This window comes from Coregonus clupeaformis, chromosome 17 (genome assembly GCF_020615455.1).
Source record: "Coregonus clupeaformis isolate EN_2021a chromosome 17, ASM2061545v1, whole genome shotgun sequence".
Lineage (NCBI taxonomy): Eukaryota > Metazoa > Chordata > Actinopteri > Salmoniformes > Salmonidae > Coregonus > Coregonus clupeaformis.
This window is the reverse complement of record NC_059208.1, coordinates 32855235-32874465: the sequence shown is the minus strand read 5'-3', so window position 1 is coordinate 32874465 and position 19231 is coordinate 32855235. Positions and strand designations below refer to the sequence as shown.

At 43.0% G+C, this 19231-nt stretch overlaps 1 protein-coding gene and 1 long non-coding RNA gene across 2 annotated transcripts in view; both read left to right on the top strand.

Annotated features, from left to right (window-relative positions):
• Positions 1 to 222: 222 nt before the first annotated feature.
• Positions 223 to 1663, top strand: LOC121585525. The gene is made up of 3 exons (XR_006003855.1): positions 223 to 342; positions 439 to 541; positions 1291 to 1663. It is a non-coding gene; the product is annotated as an uncharacterized LOC121585525 (long non-coding RNA).
• Positions 1664 to 4320: 2657 nt separating this feature from the next.
• The window catches only part of LOC121586267 (nuclear factor of activated T-cells, cytoplasmic 1-like), a 72242-nt gene continuing 57331 nt past the window's right edge, over positions 4321 to 19231 (top strand). Inside the window, exons 1-6 of the mRNA XM_041902835.1 lie at positions 4321 to 4725; positions 9104 to 10145; positions 10328 to 10487; positions 15599 to 15801; positions 17492 to 17664; positions 18413 to 18553. Of these exons, the coding sequence (XP_041758769.1) occupies positions 4695 to 4725; positions 9104 to 10145; positions 10328 to 10487; positions 15599 to 15801; positions 17492 to 17664; positions 18413 to 18553 (1750 nt within the window). The 5' untranslated portion in view covers positions 4321 to 4694. The remainder of the gene's footprint in view (positions 4726 to 9103; positions 10146 to 10327; positions 10488 to 15598; positions 15802 to 17491; positions 17665 to 18412; positions 18554 to 19231) is intronic.

Sequence of the window (19231 nt, the reverse complement as noted above, 5' to 3'; positions counted from 1 at the left end):
CGACCCCATGCATGCTAGCTCAAAAGTTTGCCAACTTTGCTGGCTAGCTAACTAGCAAGCTATTTTCCTGTGCTGCGTGTGGTAGCAAATTTTTTTGTTGAAGTTTAGCTAGGTAGCTATTTCAATGCCTGTAGAAAGCTTGTCTTCTGTTAGCCTAACGTTAACATTACTGTGTGGTGCATTGTTTCACATCAGGTAGCTAGCTAGATAATTGTTCATCCAAGTTTAGGCTATAAATTTTTGACTCGCCACTTAAACTATGTTAACTTTGTCTTTGTCACCCAGATACTAGAGGCTGCATGGCCCAGAGTGTTTCCCCCACCACCAGTGTACTGAGTGCAGGTAGCTACATATTGAAATGAAAGTTGTCTCAAATGTTCATCCACGTTTATCAATTTTGACTGTCCACTAACACCTTGTTATGTCTTTGTCCCCCAGATACTAAAGATTACGTGTTCCTGAGAGTGTTTCTCCCACCACCAGTGTAAGGAGTTGGAAAGAAGCCTGCCCACTCATTGAGGCCCGAAAGTCATATTGTAGCGTAAGTATACATGTGGAATTTTGAATACTGTAAACCAGAGGTGGGAAGTAACTAATTACAAATTATCTCGTTACTGTAATTTATTAGCTTTTCCAAGTACTTTAAAGTCAGTCATTTTACTTCTACTTGTGTAAAAGTTCATTAAACTAACAGTACTTCTACTTGAGTAAGATATTTCAGTACTCTTTCTACCACTGATTGTAATTTCTTTGAATGTTTAATATATTTTCAAATGTTAATAGTATATTAATACAGATGTCTTGTTGCAACTCATAAAATAAATGAACGTAGTTCCTACTGTACATTAATTTCCTCTCCCTTTTTCAATTTAATCCATGAGAACGACCATGTGTAACAACGTTCAGGAAACCTTAGTGAAATTTGCTAATTGTCAAGTTCAATGTTTTTATTTTAAAAGTCACTTTTTAAATTAGCTTATTTTACTTGAGTAGTTTTTTTACGAGCAGTTTTACTTCTACTTGAGTACATTTTCATTGAAGTAACAGTACTTTTACTTGAGTAGGATATTTCATTACTCTTCCCACCCCTGCTGTAAACCACACACGAAGTGGCTGGACTCAACTCAATGCATATTAACATCCTACACACAGCAATAGACTGTATAGGAGTGTAACATGTTCTGAACAATAGGAAATGCCACAATTTGTGTGTGCACGCATGGGCTTGTGCAAGAGTGTGATGAGCGTCTTGATTATTGTTCAACATTTTAGTCATTCTCTAATCCTCAGGTTGGAACCAATATGGCTGAATATCTCTGCCAGGCGACCAAAAGAACAAGAGACCCAAACCCTTCGTTCTGACTCTCGGGGACAATCGCCTCTACTCCCTGGCATTCACCATCAGGCTCTGGAGCAGAAGACAGTTTCATTTATTTTATTTTATTTTTTTAACAAAATGTCATATTAATTTGTTTACTTTTCTTCAGCCCCATTCCTCAGCTTTAACTGGTAGGGCTGCTGTGATTTTCAAATTATGGATTGTGCTTCTAAAGTTTGTTTGTGTGTTCCTTATTTGTTATATTTTGCGTGACTTCATTTTGTAGCTGAAATTAATATCAGAAAAAATCTACAATTATCTACAATTTGTCATATGTCATTTTAAGAATGTTATAGACTGTGTAGTAATGTCTTAACATTGATTTGATATTGTTAGAATTATTTGTTCCTTTAAAAAATTAACAGATTCTGTAATAGAGGTGAAAACAAATAACCCACTGCTGGGTCAAAATAACCACATTTTTGGGAAAATCAAGTAACCAAACATGTTGGGTCATTCATGTAACCCAACAGTGCTGGGAGAAAATAACGCAATGCTGGGTCACAGAAATGACCCAAATTGGGTCATTATTGACCCAACATTTCTTTGTGTACATTTGGCGTTCACAGCGCATTGTTGAGTAGAGAAATAATTTGAGTGAAGTACCAGTATCATGACCTACTCTGAAAAGTGCAACTTCAACATCTGAATGAGGTGTAAATGTCTTCACACTGTCGATAGATAATGAAATTGGAGAACCATCAAGTTGTTGGCAAGCAGTGATGTGTTCTGAGAGACACCTGTCCAATTTCATTATCTATCGACAGTGTGAAGACATTGTATGGAGCAGCTGATTACGTAGCTGATTTGTAGAGATTCCCACTTCCAGAGATGGGTAGACTCTTAGAGAGTCACAATGTGATAGACAGCCCAAAGCGCTGAGATGTCCAGACCAGCCAAAGATAGCTGACTGAATTATGAGGTTGGATAACATTTTACATTTTAGTAGACGCTCTTATCCAGAGCGACTTACAGTTAGTGAATACATTCCCCGTGGGAAACGAACCCACAACCCTGGCGTTGCAAACGCCATGCTCTACCAACTGAACTACATCCCTGCCGGCCATTCCCTACCCTACCCCGGCCGGCTGCGACCGGGAGACTCATGGGCGGCGCACAATTGGATTCGAACCAGGATCTCTAGTGGCACAGCTAGCACTGCGATGGAGTGCCTTAGACCACTGCGCCACTCAGGAGACTTATACTGGATAAGTATACTGTACACCACCATAGATAATTCTCTATGGAAATAAGAAAAAAGGTTTAAGAAAATTCCCAGTGCCAAATTAATGGGTATGGCACTAACTTTATACGTCCCTTATACTGTTTGTAACTACAGATAATTATGGGTTTCTTGTCCAGCAGACATGCATTTAGTTGTTCAGTCAAAGGAAGTGGGAAAGTGATGATTTGCTCTTGCAAGTTCAGCAACATCCATTAGAAGATCAGAAGGAAGTCATCCAGTATGATGTTTGAAGATGCAGTAGCACCCATATTTATCTAGCTTCAAATCAGAGCCAAGCTAAGCTCGTGCATGTTTGGTTCAGATCACCTGGTCCTCATACTGTATTTGTATTTATTAGGGATCCCCATTAGCTGCTGCCAAGGCAGCAGCTACTCTTCCTGGGGTCCAAACATATTAAAGCATTTACATTACATAGAAAACAAAATATAAAACAGTACATTATATGGCATGATTACACCACTACCTATCTACAATACAAAATGTTTAATACCACCACACAATAATATCACAATGTGTACGTATGCATGTGTCTATACCCTTGTGTGTGTCTCTTCACAGTCCCCGTTGTTCCATAAGGTGTATTTTTACCTGTTTTATAAATATGATTCTACTGCTTGCATCAGTTACCTGATGTGGAATAGAGTTCCACAATGTGTACGTATGCATGTGTCTATACCCTTGTGTGTGTCTCTTCACAGTCCCCATTGTTCCATAAGGTGTATTTTTACCTGTTTTTTAAAATCTGATTCTACTGCTTGCATCAGTTACCTGATGTGGGATAGAGTTCCATGTAGTCATGGCTCTGTATTCCTTCCTCCAGGAGAAAGTAAGCTTGTGCTCTTTAATGCAACTATTTAACTGAACTGACAAGCATCTGCTTGCTGTTATGCTATGTGATGAATGTCTGTATCGGGGTGAAAATGGCAGTGGTTTAATGTAAAACATTAGCCAGGATTAAGCTGCTTATAAATCTTGATTAAGAACATTCCTTCTATGGAATGTCACACTCCGTCATGCCATGAGCCATGACTGCTCAGACGTTGTCCATGATGCCAGAAGGAAGAGATGGAACGATGCTGGATGATTTATGACTAGCGGCAGGCAGGGTTTCGAATGACCAAGGTAGCTGGGGGAGTGAAAATAATAAAAGCATTGAAAATATTAACAAGGGTGTCCCCCTATTAATGTTTAATGTTGATCCTGCACACTGTTTTTAGAGCACTCCCAATAGACAAGCTTGTAAATATGTATATGATACTCTCATGGACACAATCAAGTATAAGGAAAGGACAGGGTGCATATATTTGATGTGGATGTATTTCCTGCTACTGCTTATTCATAAATAGATTTAAGGTCAACAAGATTTTGAAAGCTGATGCAGCTGTGGCACTGGACAATGGCATATCCACTATCTGATCTTTCTTCTCATTATCTTTACATCTAAATATTGCATAAAATGTTCCACTAGCCCGCATCGCTCTCTGAACTGCAACTGTACACTGCCAGCCCAACTAATCAACCACGTCTGAAAGCAGCTGGAAACCCCAGTGTGGAGAGAATCTAAATTAAACGCGTCTGTTGGTTGGTCAGACGTGGAGATGCGTCAATGTTCGAGTGGCGGTGGGCTCGCGCCGGAGGTGATCCCCGGGTTTATAATGCTGAGGAGCTCTCTGCAACCAAGCAGTGCGTCACACAGACCAAGATCAGCTAGGATTCCCTTTCACAAAATCAAGTCCAATATTTCAAATCAGGCACTAAAATAATATTTACTCTCAATCATAAACTGAATCCCGACACAGCGTTTTGATTTCTTTGCGCTATCCAATTGTATCCAAAAGTTTCTCACTCTGCAGATAGGATTTGTATTTTTCTTCGAGTCGCTTTTTAATTAATTTACATTTCTTTATTATTTCTCATTAAGGACATTTGTTATAGTTTCGAGGTTTGTTAGAATATAGGGAGAGAGCATCACCATCATCACTGGAGGGGAAAGCGCTGTTTTATGGATATTGGATAACACAGACCTGCGGGTGTCTTCAAAGTTCGATTTCAGACGTTCGGTTACCTTGTATGACAGAAAAAATGAAATCTGCTGAAGAGGGTGAGTAGGCTGTTGCTGTTACGTTTGAATGTCAGACTGTGTGTAAGAGTAATATAGCATTCATAAACGGTAATTCAATCGACATTTGAACAGATGCTTTTGCGTATTGGATAGCTGCCTGTCTTGTCTAGTGGCGCATTTTCTCCTCAGGTGTCAGTCAATGGGTTTATTCTCTGTTTAGATAGCCTCCTATTATACAGGTATGATAATGTAATGAAGCATACTGAATAATGAGATGATTTTTGATAGGCCACGTCATTGTTATCATATTCATGGTAGCTACTTACATTTTGAAATAAATATTTGGTTTCAGCAAAAGGTTTATTTAAAGTACCTACTAACATTGTTTGTATTGAAATAAGAAATATGTTGAGATTGCCATAAGGAATGATTAACCTGAAACACATGGGTCTTTATTATGAGCTCTACATTATATTATGAGGTGCCTCTCCTATGAATAAGGAGTGGTGGGGTTGGCAGTAGTGGAACCAAAGCTCACATTCAAGAGGTTTACTCAAATTGGTAATCCATGCCTCACTGCATCTTCTTGCATGAGTAAACACACCCCATTTGAAGATACATTTACCCCAAATGTACAGTGTTTCAGTGTGCAAGTCTAGATTTACTACAATTTAATCAGAGAGCATGCACATAACTACCAGTGGTTCTCGTTGGTAAAGTGGCATCTTCAATGCGATCCATCAAGAATTTGCATAAAGACATTGCAATGCTGTGATGTTAAGGCTATTACATTGTGATTATGTTGTGGGAGTCATGCGGTGGTGCACTGATGTCATGTCTTTATGGTTGCCCCAGTAGTCTCTTAATTCACAGCAGACAGGAGCTCTGGCGACTGCATGCTGTCTGAGACTGGACTAGTCTTAAGAGCTGACAGTAGTAAGATTACTCAAATCCCTTTGCCCTTAACCACCCCTTCCCCCGTTCTCCTCTGTCTGTGCCACATGAGTAGTCAGTCTTTCTCTTATGCCCTTAAAAAAGGTAAACTCAGCTCCATCATTCATTGAATCAGATGGCTCATTCATCACAAAACCAACTGATATTGCCAACAACTTTAAATATTTTTTTCATTGGCAAGATTAGCAAACTTAGGCATGACATGCCAGCAACAATTGCTGACACTACACATCCAAGTATATCTGACCAAATTATGAAAGACAAGCATTGTAATTTTGAATTCCGTAAGAGGTGAAAAAATTATTGTTGTCTATCAACAATGACAAGCCAAATTAAGGTTCATACGTCTAACAACTTGGGTGGAAAATTACTGAGGATAATAGCTGATGATATTGCCACTCCTATTTGCCATATTTTCAATGTAAGCCTACTAGAATGTGTGTGCCCCCAGGCTTGGAGGGAAGCAAAAGTAATTCCGCTACCTGGAAAATTGCAATTGGCTTAGAACAGGGCAGCACAGCTGGCCCTTGGATGTACACAGAGAGCTAATATGAATAATATGCATGTAGATCTCTCCTGGCTCAAAGTGGAGGAGAGATTGACTTCATCACTACTTGTGTTTATGAGAGGTGTTGACATGTTGGGTGCACCGAGCTGTCTGTTTGAGCTACTGGCGTACAGCTCGGTCACCCATGCATACCCCACAAGACATGCCACCAGAGGTCTCTTCACAGTCCCCGAGTCGAGAACAGACTATGGGAGGCGCACAGTACTACATAGAGCCATGACTACATGGAACTCTATTCCACATCAAGTAACTGATGCAAGTAGTAAAATTAGATTTAAAAAACAGATACAAAAACACGTTATGGAACAGCGAGGACTGTGAAGCAACACAAACATAGGCGCAGACACATGCATACACACACACGATAACATTCGCACTATACACACACGTACACATGGATTTTTGTACTGTAGAGATGTGGTAGTGGTGGAGTAGGGGCCTGAGTGCACACAGTGTGTTGTGAATGTATTGTAATGTTTTTTTAATTGTATGAACCTTAATTTTGCTGGACCCCAGGAAGAGCAGATGCCTTGGCAGCAGCTAATGGGGATCCATAATAAATGCAAATACAAATACCCAGTGGGGGAGCTGGCATCTTGGCTGGCATCATGAGGCTCCCCTTTTGGGTAGAGCTTGCACATTTAGTCATGCAAGCAAACTAGCCATGTGGCACACACAGGTGATACATTTTCCTATAGCTTTTGAAAGTAAACTAGCCAACAAAAAGTATAGTATTTGGTTCCTCAATGTTTTGATTGCTGTGGTACAGTGAGGGAAAAAAGTATTTGATCCCCTGCTGATTTTGTACGTTTGCCCACTGACAAAGAAATGATCAGTCTATAATTTTAATGGTAGGGTTATTTGAACAGTGAGAGACAGAATAACAACAACAAAAATCCAGAAAAACGCATGTCAAAAATGTTATAAATTGATTTGCATTTTAATGAGGGAAATAAGTATTTGACCCCTCTCAATCAGAAAGATTTCTGGCTCCCAGGTGTCTTTTTATACAGGTAACGAGCTGAGATTGGGAGCACACTCTTAAAGGGAGTGCTCCTAATCTCAGTTTGTTACCTGTATAAAAGACACCTGTCCACAGAAGCAATCAATCAATCAGATTCCAAACTCTCCACCATGGCCAAGACCAAAGAGCTATCCAAGGATGTCAGGGACAAGATTGTAGACCTACACAAGGCTGGAATGGGCTACAAGACCATCGCCAAGCAGCTTGGTGAGAAGGTGACAACAGTTGGTGCGATTATTCGCAAATGGAAGAAACACAAAAGAACTGTCAATCTCCCTCGGCCTGGGGCTCCATGCAAGATCTCACCTCGTGGAGTTGCAATGATCATGAGAACGGTGAGGAATCAGCCCAGAAATACACGGGAGGATCTTGTCAATGATCTCAAGGCAGCTGGTACTATAGTCACCAAGAAAACAATTGGTAACACACTATGCCGTGAAGGACTGAAATCCTGCAGCGCCCGCAAGGTCCCCCTGCTCTAGAAAGCACATATACAGGCCCGTCTGAAGTTTGCCAATGAACATCTGAATGATTCAGAGGAGAACTGGGTGAAAGTGTTGTGGTCAGATGAGACCAAAATCGAGCTCTTTGGTATCAACTCAACTCGCCGTGTTTGGAGGAGGAGGAATGCTGCCTATGACCCCAAGATCACCATCCCCACCGTCAAACATGGAGGTGGAAACATTATGCTTTGGGGGTGTTTTTCTGCTAAGGGGACAGGACAACTTCACTGCATCAAAGGGACGATGGACGGGACCATGTACCGTCAGTTCTTGGGTGAGAACCTCCTTCCCTCAGCCAGGGCATTGAAAATGGGTCGTATATGGCTATTCCAGATGACAATGACCCAAAACTCACGGCCAAGGCAACAAAGGAGTGGCTCAAGAAGAAGCACATGAAGGTCCTGGAGTGGCCTAGACAGTCTCCAGACCTTAATCCCATAGAAAATCTGTGGAGGGAGCTGAAGGTTCGAGTTGCCAAACGTCAGGCTCGAAACCTTACTGACTTGGAGAAGATCTGCAAAGATGAGTGGAACAAAATCCCTCCTGAGATGTGTGCAAACCTGGTGGCCAACTACAAGAAACGTCTGACCTCTGTGATTGCCAACAAGGGTTTTGCCACCAAGTATAAAGTCATGTTTTGCAGAGGGGTCAAATACTTATTTCCCTCATTAAAATGCAAACATTTTTGACATGCGTTTATTTTTATTTTTTTGTTGTTATTCTGTCTCTCACTGTTCAAATAAACCTACCATTAAAATTATAGACTGATCATGTCTTTGTCAGTGGGCAAATTTACAAAATCAGCAGGGGATCAAATACTTTCTTTCCTCACAGAGGCAATGTGAAATTTGAAAAAAGTTATAGTCTACATCTGCTTTCCAATTGGCTTATTCATCCCCCCTCCTCCCCCTGTAACTATTCTCCAGGTCATTGCTGTAAATGAGAACGCGTTCTCAGTCAACTTACCTGGTAAAATAAGGGTAAAATAAATAAATAAATTATGGCTTTGGTTATTTTTAGAGTGTAATTATTTTTGGCTCTTATTTTTATATATCTCACCTTAGTTATTTTGTGAAGGTTGTGGCTTTCAGGGCTGGTGTGTTGAACTGTGTGTTGGTGGTAGTTTTATTTCTGTGATTGGGGAAACCCATTTCGTTTTTAGTTCTCTGGTTTTGCTCTTATTTGGATACAGGAACATGTTTACTTTCTGCATCAGCGTGTAGATGCAGTTTACACTCCATCATGAGCAACACCATCGCAGCAGCATTCTTTGTAATTAACTGGCAACTGCAGTATGTGTTTGTGTGTGAGCCAATGAGAGTGTGTATGGACCATAATTCTAACTCATTCCATGTATTTGCTTTTCAGATGCATACAGCCACACCCCCAATGTCAGTCTCTCCCAGGGCAACCCCTACCTGCCTTCCCAATACCACAGTCTCCAGTCTGGTTCCACCATCTCAGTCTCCATCAGCCAGCCTCCCAGCTACGGCGCCCACAACGACATGAGGACAGTGGGTTACTACTCGTCCCCTAGCATCCGTCCAAATGGGGCACCAGCCCTCGAGAGCCCTCGTATTGAGATCACAGCCTACGGGCAGTTTCCTGAGGACAAGGTTGAAGAGAGCAACAACCTTCCTGTGGCTAAACGGGTCAACTCCATCGTGACCCTGACGTTGCCCAACGCAGATGGCTACCGTGATCCCAGCTGCCTCAGCCCGGCCAGCAGTGTGTCATCACGCAGCTGTCACTCCGAGGCCTCGTCCTACGAGTCAGGCTTCTCCTATAACTACGAAAATTCACCCCAGAACTCGCCTTGGCAGTCGCCCTGCGTCTCACCTAGGGGCTCCTCCTCTCTCGCCCTTCCAGGTGATGCTTGCGCCCATGCGGGCTCCCCCCGTCACTCCCCCTCCACCTCCCCCAGCACCAGTGTCACGGACGACAGCTGGATGGGCCAGCAGGGCTCCAGGCCCAACTCCCCTTGTGGTGGAAAGAGGAAATACAGCTTCAACGGAACCGCAACCTACAAGTACCCCTACTCCCCCAACCACTCCCCCGGGCCGTCCCCTCACACCTCCCCACGCCTCAGCATCACAGGTGAGTCTTGGATGCCTAACAACACCAACCAGTACACCAACTCAGCCATAGTTGCAGCCATCAACGCTCTGACCACAGATGGTGTGGCAGACCTGGTGGAGGGCATCCCTCTAAAGGCCCGGAAGACTAGCCTGGAGCCTGGGGCAGTCAGCCTGAAGGTAGAGCCTGGAGGAGAGGAGCTCAGCCCAGCGGAGCTCTGTCAGGATGAGTACCCCTCCTCCCGCCTGCCCTTTAAGAAGGAGAACTACTGTGGGGGATTACTGGATGTGCCACCGCACCCATACTCATGGTCCAAGCTAAAGCAATATGTCAGGTAAGCTGAAGCAAGACTTTGACTGACTGAAATAATATTAATTGTAAGGTTGACAGCTCCAAACAACTGAAAGTTATTGAGGTCAAAGTATAATCGACTCAGAAATATACAAGCAAAGCATTGACAATCTGCAGTTGCATCTTGTTACACTGCAAACTTGAGATATACTCTCTCCACCTTAGCCCATCTCTGCCAGCCCTTGACTGGCAGCTGCCATCCAGCTCGGGGCCGTACAGCCTGCAGATCGAGGTGCAGCCCAAATCTCACCACCGTGCCCACTACGAGACCGAAGGGAGCAGAGGGCCAGTCAAGGCTCTGGCAGGAGGACACCCTGTGGTGCAGGTCTGCTATCCTCCTTATACTAACATACCGTACTCTAATATAGACTTGTCTGGATGTAATACTATTAGCCCCATCACTTCTCGGCTTACCACTTTCTCCGACCTACAGTGAGCTCCAAACGTATTGGGAAAGTAAAAATGTTTTTGTGCATTTGCTGTTTGTTTTGGTTGTGTTTCAGATTATTTTGTGCCCAATAGAAATTAATGGTAAATAATGTATTGTGTCATTTTGAAGTCACTTTTATTGTAAATAAGAATATAATATCTTTCTAAACACTTCTACATTAATGTGGATGCTACCATGATTACGCATAATCCTGAATGAATCATGAATAATGATGAGGGAGAAAGTTACAGAAGCACAAATATCATACCCCCAAGACATTCTAACCTCTCACCATTACAATAACAGGGAGGTTAGCATTGTTTTGGGGGTGGGTATGATATTTGTGCATCTGTAACTTTCTCACTCATCATTATCCACGATACATTCAGGATTATCCGTAATCATGGTAGCATCCACATGAATGTATAAGTGTTTAGAAACATATTCTATTCTTATTTACAAAAAATTTGACTCCAAAATGACACAATACATTATTTACAATTAATTTCTATTGGGCACAAAATATCTGAAACACAACCAAAACAGACAGCAAATGCATCCAATAAATGTGTAAAGTCACAAGCTTGATGTAGTCATTACGTGTTATGAATATGGGACCAAATACTTAACTTTTTACTACTTTAATACACATATAAGGGAATTTGTCCCAATACTTTTGGTCCCCTAAAATGTGGGGACTATGTACAAAGAGTGCTGTAATGTCTAAACAGTTCACCCGATATGGATGAAAATACCCTCAAATTAAAGCTGATAGTCTGCACTTAACCTCATAGTCATTGTATCATTTCAAATCCAAAGTGCTGGAGTACAGAGCCAAAACAACAACAACAATTGTCACTGTCCCAATACTTTTGGAGCTCACTGTATTTCTCCGATCACTTTCTTTCCAACCTATTTATATCGCCAGCGCTTAAATAGATTAGTGGGTATGTGTTTTATCATTACACGACTGATGTTATTCGAAAGACGCCATAGTTCTGAATGAAATACCATAGGTATGCTATTAGACAGACCAGTCCGTTCAGTCAGTTCCTGTCCAGACGAGGGTGACTGAAACTTTTCCATTACGTCTCAAGTGCAGACAGACAGTCGCAAAGTGAGGTAGTGTGGCCAGTAAAGCTTAGTCATGAGCTTAAACCACAGTAGCTTTGATGGTCGAATCAGAAGAAGTATTGAGTAATAGTAATTCTTGGACTACAAGGCCGGTCTTCCCAATCATTGTACCACATCACTGACTTGACTTCAACCTCTGAATAAACCACAGAGTCTACATTGAGAAGAGAAAGTAAGCCATCAAAGGTTTCAGCAGGAAAAGTTTGCATGTGATAAATAGTATCTGGACAGTTGAACTTCTCACATATCCTTGTGTGGTAACACCCCAAATTTTGCAACCACCCTGAGATTCTAACCAGGAAGGCTACAGTGGGGCTGAATGGGAACCTGAGAATGTAGCTAGCTAAGCATGTTGTATGATCCCGTGTGTCTAAACACCAGAATGCACATCTGTACTGGGTAGCATGTTTTTCTCTGTGATTAGGTGCTAATGATTTAATGACATGGGGTCTGGGTTACTTTCATCATGAAATAGTGTGTTATTTCAAAACCTCCTCCTCCCTCCCCTCCCCTCCTCTTCCCTCCCTCCACCAGCTTCCGACCAAACACACAGGCTTCCCTTTGTTTAGGAAAGTTCCCGTCTGTAATGCTGACATCATCAATAGTGGTGTCCTGTGGAGGCGGCCAGGCCAGGCCGGGCTCAAACCACACACGTTTCTGGCAGCCTGATGGAGATGTTAGAAGGAGCTTAAGGCCACTCAATCTCTCGCTAGCTTCCTGATTACATGGTACACTGTGGGTTGTGAGGCTGTGGACACTGGCTGACTGGCCCTTCTCTCTGGCTCTTCCTCTGAGTTAAACCTTGCCCAAACTGTACAGAGTTTGTTCTCGAAGCCGCTCTGGTTCCCTCCATGTCGAGCACAGCTAAGCCTGGTGTTTTCTGTTCTTTTTGAATGCCACGGCTGCTGCTGCTGCAGACCACACGCGCCATTATGCAGATGGCAGACTGAGTTATGCGCTCCTAAAGGACTGTGTGCACTCTTTACTACAGTTATGTCCTGGGTTTTAGGCTTAGCTTTCATAGCTGGGTCCGAGGGAATACCCCATACTCAAGTCTGTGGGGGCTTTTATGGCGAAAATCATTAAGTGATGTAAAATAAAGTGAGTGAAAATATCTAAAACTGGTGAAAGATAATACTGTAAATGTAACCACTGATAGATTCATTTTTGATTAGCTAAATGTTGATTTTCTTGATCAAACTATGAACGTCATGTAACCATGCTATTTTAAATTACATATATATTTTTTTGATGTGTTCAAGAAAACGAAATTGGAGGTCATGTGAACCATATTTTCAAAAGCATGATAGGACGAGACTGTGAAGTCAGCTGGAGGGGTGGAGAGAAAGAGAGAGAGGGTGCCCCTGTTGCCCTCTTCCCTCTCTCCCTCCTTTTTTTATCTCTCTCTGGTGCCATGAGCGGCCAGTCTTGACATTCCTCTAGTGGGTGATAATACGATCTAGGGAGGGGAGACTGCACTGCCTGTGCTGAAACAAGCTACAGTACCTCTCACTCCATCACACACTCCCTGCAGCCTAAATAAACAGCATTGCTAGGCAGTAACCCATTTCCTTACATAAATAGACAGAGCTTTTGCAGGCTCTTAACCCTCAAAGGGATCTACCTCTAAATGGCATGTTATGCTTACTGCTTTCCCAACCTAAGCCTAGTTAGCGACCCTGTCCTCGTCCTCCAGTGGTGGTTGTTATAGGGAGCTCCATAGTTAGGGATGTGGTAGCCGCGGAAGCAAGGGCCCACTGCTTCCCTGGAGCCCATGCTCGTGACATACATCAACAGGTCCCCACTGTGATGGAGAAGCACCCAAATGCTTACACAGTGTAGTCATTCATGTTGGTACAAAAAACATCAATCTTCACAAATCAAAGCAATTTGAAGATTACTTTAGAAGGCTTACAGACAGGCTAAAGGAGACAGAGAAGCGTTTTTTCATTTCCGGGCCTCTACCAACAATAGGTCACGGAATGGAACACTTTAGTCGTCTCCTCTGGCTACACTACTGGCTTAAATCCTACTGTTCCTCAATGGATTTGGAGTACATTGACAATTTGGACTACTTTTGGGAGAACCCCAGTTTTACAAGAGGGATGGCTTGCATCCAAATAGGAAAGGGGCAAAAGTAATCTTCTATTCCCACTATTTCACAGTGTTATCATCGTACTGCTACAGATAACCATATTCCCAGGGGTATTGTCAGTAATAATCTTGTGACCATAAAATTGAATTCCACTGTTAGCTCTGTTACTGTTCGCCCAATTGGGAAGCCCACTGTGGTAAACTCGTCCAGTGCTCATACTTCAAATACCATAAATATGGATTTCAAAATGCGTAGAGGGCTTGGGCTGTTACATATCAGCGTGCAAAGTTTGATGTCAAAGATGGACCTTCTCGATATCTGGGTGCATGACACGAGCCCAGATATTTTGGTTCTCACAGAGACTTGGCTAAATGACTCGATCCCAAATAAGAACATTGACATTGCTGATTACAACATCTTCAGTTGTGACAGACTGAAAACGGGGGGAGGGGTGGCTATATATGTGAAATCAACTCTTGTGAAATCATCTACTCTAAATATCACTATCCCCCCCAAAAATAGTTTTTGGTTATAGATGTGGCCATAAGCCAAAATACGCATTTACAACCTGTTATGTCATCTGAATTAGTCGTTTTGGGGGATTTTAATTTAGATTGGCTTACCCCTCTTAAATTGCTTGTAAATATTGTATGTTTTTATTGCATAGAATGATTGTGTACAGAGTGCTCTTGAAAAAGAGGTATTGATCTCAGTAGGATTCCCTGTTTAAATAAATACAAATACAAATTATGGTAACTCCTTTTTAAGTTCATGCGGAAAGTAGACTACAGTCACTCAATGGCTTTGCTGCCTTTCCTTCTTTTTTTTTACTATGTCAGTCTGACCCCCCATGCCAAGTTTTTTCTGCTAATGCCTCCACTGTCATAGCGTACAGATAACATACATAGCGCCACACTCTGTGTCGGTGGTAGTCTCTACTATCAGGTTTCAGAGTGGGTTTTAGGCTCCATGCCGTCGCTCGGCTTTCTGGGTGGCTGTCAAGCAACACCTATGGAGGTCTGGGATTCTTTAAGAACCGTTTTGGACTGCAGCCGTTCTGAATCCTGTTCAATTAAATAATTCTGTGATCGTCTCGCTGATAAAAAGTTAACTCCGTCCACCGCTACAAAAATGTATCCCTGACCTTGATCAATGAGAGCAATGTGTAAGCGACATGGATTACGTCCCAAATGGCCCCCTATTCTCTATATAGTGCACTATTTTTGACCAGGGCCCACTGCACTACTGTTGACTAGAGTCCATAGGGCTCTGGTCAAAAGAAGTGTACTATGTAGGGAATAGGATGCCATTTGGGACGCGGCCATAACCTTTAGTTCACTGTAACCCAGGCTTAGTCCTGTCAGCAGGGTAAACTACCCTGTGAAATCACAGGGCCGTTTGTCTCAGATGGTTAACTGGCTCTTGGGCAGCCAGCGGAACGCTGGGGATGGAGCTTCTGTAATTTCATGCTGTGTCGCAGCCCATCAGTACTGACAGGGACTGACATTAATGGAGGAAAGATGTGTATGGGTTGTTGGCCTTGGATAAAGAAAGAGTGAGGAGAAAAATGGTAACTGTGTTTGAAAGGTATCCCTGAGGTTTTTAACACGTTGTCAGGAGTTGAGTGTGTGGGGGGATACTTTGTTTTTGACTAGACATAAGTTGTTTCTTATCTATTAACATTGTCAAACAAATTCCTATTAGCCATTGTTGATTGGCAATAAGTTATTAATTGAATTACATTTAATGGAATGTAATCTCTGTCTTTTCCCTCCAGCTCCACGGCTACATGGAGAGTGAGCCCCTGACCCTGCAGCTGTTCATTGGTACGGCAGACGACCGTCTCCTGCGGCCCCATGCCTTCTACCAGGTCCACCGCATCACCGGCAAGACCGTCTCCACTCCCAGCCATGAGGCACTGCAGTCCAACACCAAGGTGCTGGAGATTCCACTGCTGCCCGAGAACAACATGCGTGCCATGTGAGTATTGTGTGTGTGTATTCGTCTCTGTGTCTGTCTTTTTGTTGTGCCAAATCAGTCAGTCAGACATTTATGCTCCTCCTCAAGCAACTCAAATGATGAGTGAACATCTGTAGAGTTATGTCCATGACGGCTGATCAGCACCAGCTTGAGTGCGTCTGTCTGTGTGTGTGTTTGTGTTTGTGTGGACTGGATCACCCCTCTGTACAGATGGATTGGTTTCCCATTGCATGGTATAATAAGCCCTGGAGCTCATATTACAGGGGGAACCTCAAAGCCGTTAACATGAAACTGGGGTCTGTCTAGGCTCCAGGCGGTAGCAGCCTGCTAGACTCAACACTTAAACGTATGTTATAGAACAATTTTCAGTAGTCTTTCTGGAGAACACACCTTAAAGTGATGTTTGTATAAGCAAGGGCATTCTTGGGGTTAAACATTCCCATGCATTCCCATGTGACTTTGTATATTTTGTACAAGTAAAATAATATATCACAAGCATTAATTCATCGTGATCTGGGAAGTTACCAGTAATAGCATGTCATAAATTATGGTAAAGTATTAATCAACTTGAACACGTGACAAGTCTTTCAGTATTATTTGGGCACCAATGCTGACGACTTAATTTGACTTGGTTAGAGATCAATTAATTCAATGCTTTTGTTACCAATGACCGACTACACTCCAAAAGCCAAACACTCTTACATGGGTTGCATAGGGTTCAATGGAGAAAGGTTTTTCCTCCTGAGATTGGCAATGAGTTGAACCCTTGGCACAGTTGACTGAGACTTTGTTGTGTCCCAAATGGCACCCTATTCCCCATAGGCGCTGGTCAAAAGTAGTGCACTATATAGGGTATAGGTGCCATTTGGGACACAACCTTCTTTTCAGGCGTTGAATAGTGACGCTTCAGTAGCCTCAGCCTGTGCTTTGTTCACTCATCACACCCCAAGCTGTCTGGCTGTAGGCGGAGGGAGAGCTGAACAGCTGGGGTCCTTAGCCTCAACACCTGATTGCCTCACCAGCGAAGCAGCAAAGAATGTTCGGGAGTGTTCAGTTAGTGTAAAAGTTGACATGAACTACATTATAAGGAATGTAGAGTCGAGGAGCACTGCCATGGAAAAACACAAATTTGTTTAGAAAGGCTAACGCCATGAAAGTCTGACATTTTAGAAGTGAGTGCACAGCATAAACACGAGGGAGGGAGGGGTATTTATAAAGTGTCTGATGAAGGCTCGGAGACTGTGTAAAAAGCATAATTACAGCCAATAGGTTGGCTGGGAGAGCCGTAGAGGGACCAAGGTTGGACCAGCATCCCATGGGTGTTCTCTTTTGGTCCATTAAAAGCTATTAATGAAACTATTAACATTCACAGCGTTTGGGTTGCTGGAGGGTTGGGATTTGACCTGAAAGCAGTGGTTGCTGAGTACACAGTATACGGATGATAATCTTCTGCTGAAATAGTGTTGTCTGATGACTATTCATCTATTCTACAGTGAAATCCCTTTGTGGTGCTAGAGAGACACTCTTAAACCATACCTTAATTAGCTGAGTGTTGATATTTACTGTATGTGGTAACTGTCACAGGGATAATGATTTGGGATTTCAATAATAATGGGATCTATCTAACGTGGTGATAGCTATGAGCCTCTCTAAGGTCTAACTCAGTTTATTTTCTATCTGTTTAATGTAGAATTGACTGCGCCGGCATCCTGAAACTTCGCAACTCGGATATCGAGCTGCGGAAGGGTGAGACGGACATCGGGCGTAAGAACACACGTGTGAGGATGGTGTTCCGGGTTCACTTCAACCAGCCCACAGGAAGGACATTGTCCCTGCAGGCTGCATCCAACCCCATAGAATGCTGTGAGTACACCTTCACTATCAGCCTGCTTTAAAATGTATGATTGCACTTTTGGGCTGACAGCCATGCTACGAAGAGTCTTTCATGTGAACTGTGCACTATCTTATACTGGGGGGGGGGTTAACATGGCAGATTATTTTGACTTTGGTAGATAAGCACCATTGACCTTATAAAGAACTAGATATAAATCTGGTAATCTCATGGGTTTCTGGCTGAGAATCACACCACAGAGATCAAGTGCTATGAGGTAAATGAGAAATGTGGTTAAACCATGATCTCAGCTCTTAAGAATAGACCATTGTCGGTCGCTGATATACTGCCACAAAACTGTTATTGACTGAGCCTCTTTTTTTCTAATGTCGAGATTAATTGTCGGAAAGATTCTTTGCCAGATTTATTTTTCATTTGCAAACATTAGAGTTTTATTAAGGAATATCACACACTTCAAGGCGGTTGAAGTTAACCAGGAGGTGATGGCCAAGTATGATAATGATGGCAATAAATTATTTGTAAAAACAATAATTTGAGAAAATGATACAATAACAAATACTAAATGGATCCATGCCCTCACCCTCAGGTCAGTGGAACCCTATGTCTCTAGAGCTATTGGCTCATGGCATTGCTAGGGGTGAGGATTCTTTAAGAGTTGTCAAGCTTGTGAAAATGACTTAGTCTGGATGCTCGGGGCTGCATGGGGAATGGGTTTGTATTGACTCTGTCGTGAGGATAGTGTTTGTCCCCCTCCTACAGCCCAGAGATCAGCCCAGGAGCTGCCCCTGGTGGATAAGCAGACCTTAGAGACATGCCCTGCTGCTGGGGGAGAGAGGATGCTCCTCAGTGGACACAACTTCCAGTACGACTCCAAGGTGGTGTTCGTGGAGAAAGCCCAAGGTAGGAGCTGGAGACGGAGCAGGAGCTAACGCAGTGCAGATGTGTGTGGGTTAGTGTGCATGTGTATGTGTGCATGTGTCTACACAAGTGTGTGTGTTGTGTGTGTGTGCGTGCGTGTGTGTGCTCGCGCTTGTGTATGTGTCTACTCAAGTGTGTGTGTGTGTGTGCTCCAACTCCCTCCCTCTCCACTGGGTTGGAGAAACCTCAGGACTACTCCCTCCTCCCTCCTCTTCCCCCGCCGTCAAAATATCCCCCATCCTGCCAGAGTGCCACATGTGTTGCACATTAATGCGCTGTATTTTTAACCGAGCAGATTTACATTTGCGCAAAGTTTCCATTGCCTGTTCAGCACAGGAATGGATCACAAATGCATTATAGGCTATGTGTGCTGCTGTGCTGTCTCTCACAGTTCTGTATTTGTTTCCTCTCCTCTCTCTTAGCCCTCTGGGTTAGAAAGGAGGGAGGGAGGGAGGGACTGCTCCGAGATGTTGATGCTTAGGGTTTACTAACAGCAATTTCCATGATTAGCTTTAGAAAAGTAACGTGAGGTATGGTTTGGGCCAAGGTTGTGCAATGTAAACACATCTGATCGTATCGCTCGGTGAGTCACTCAGAGCAGAGAGGAATCTGTTGCCATTGTTCCACCTGTGAGGAGAGGAATTCTAGGTGGGTTGGGTG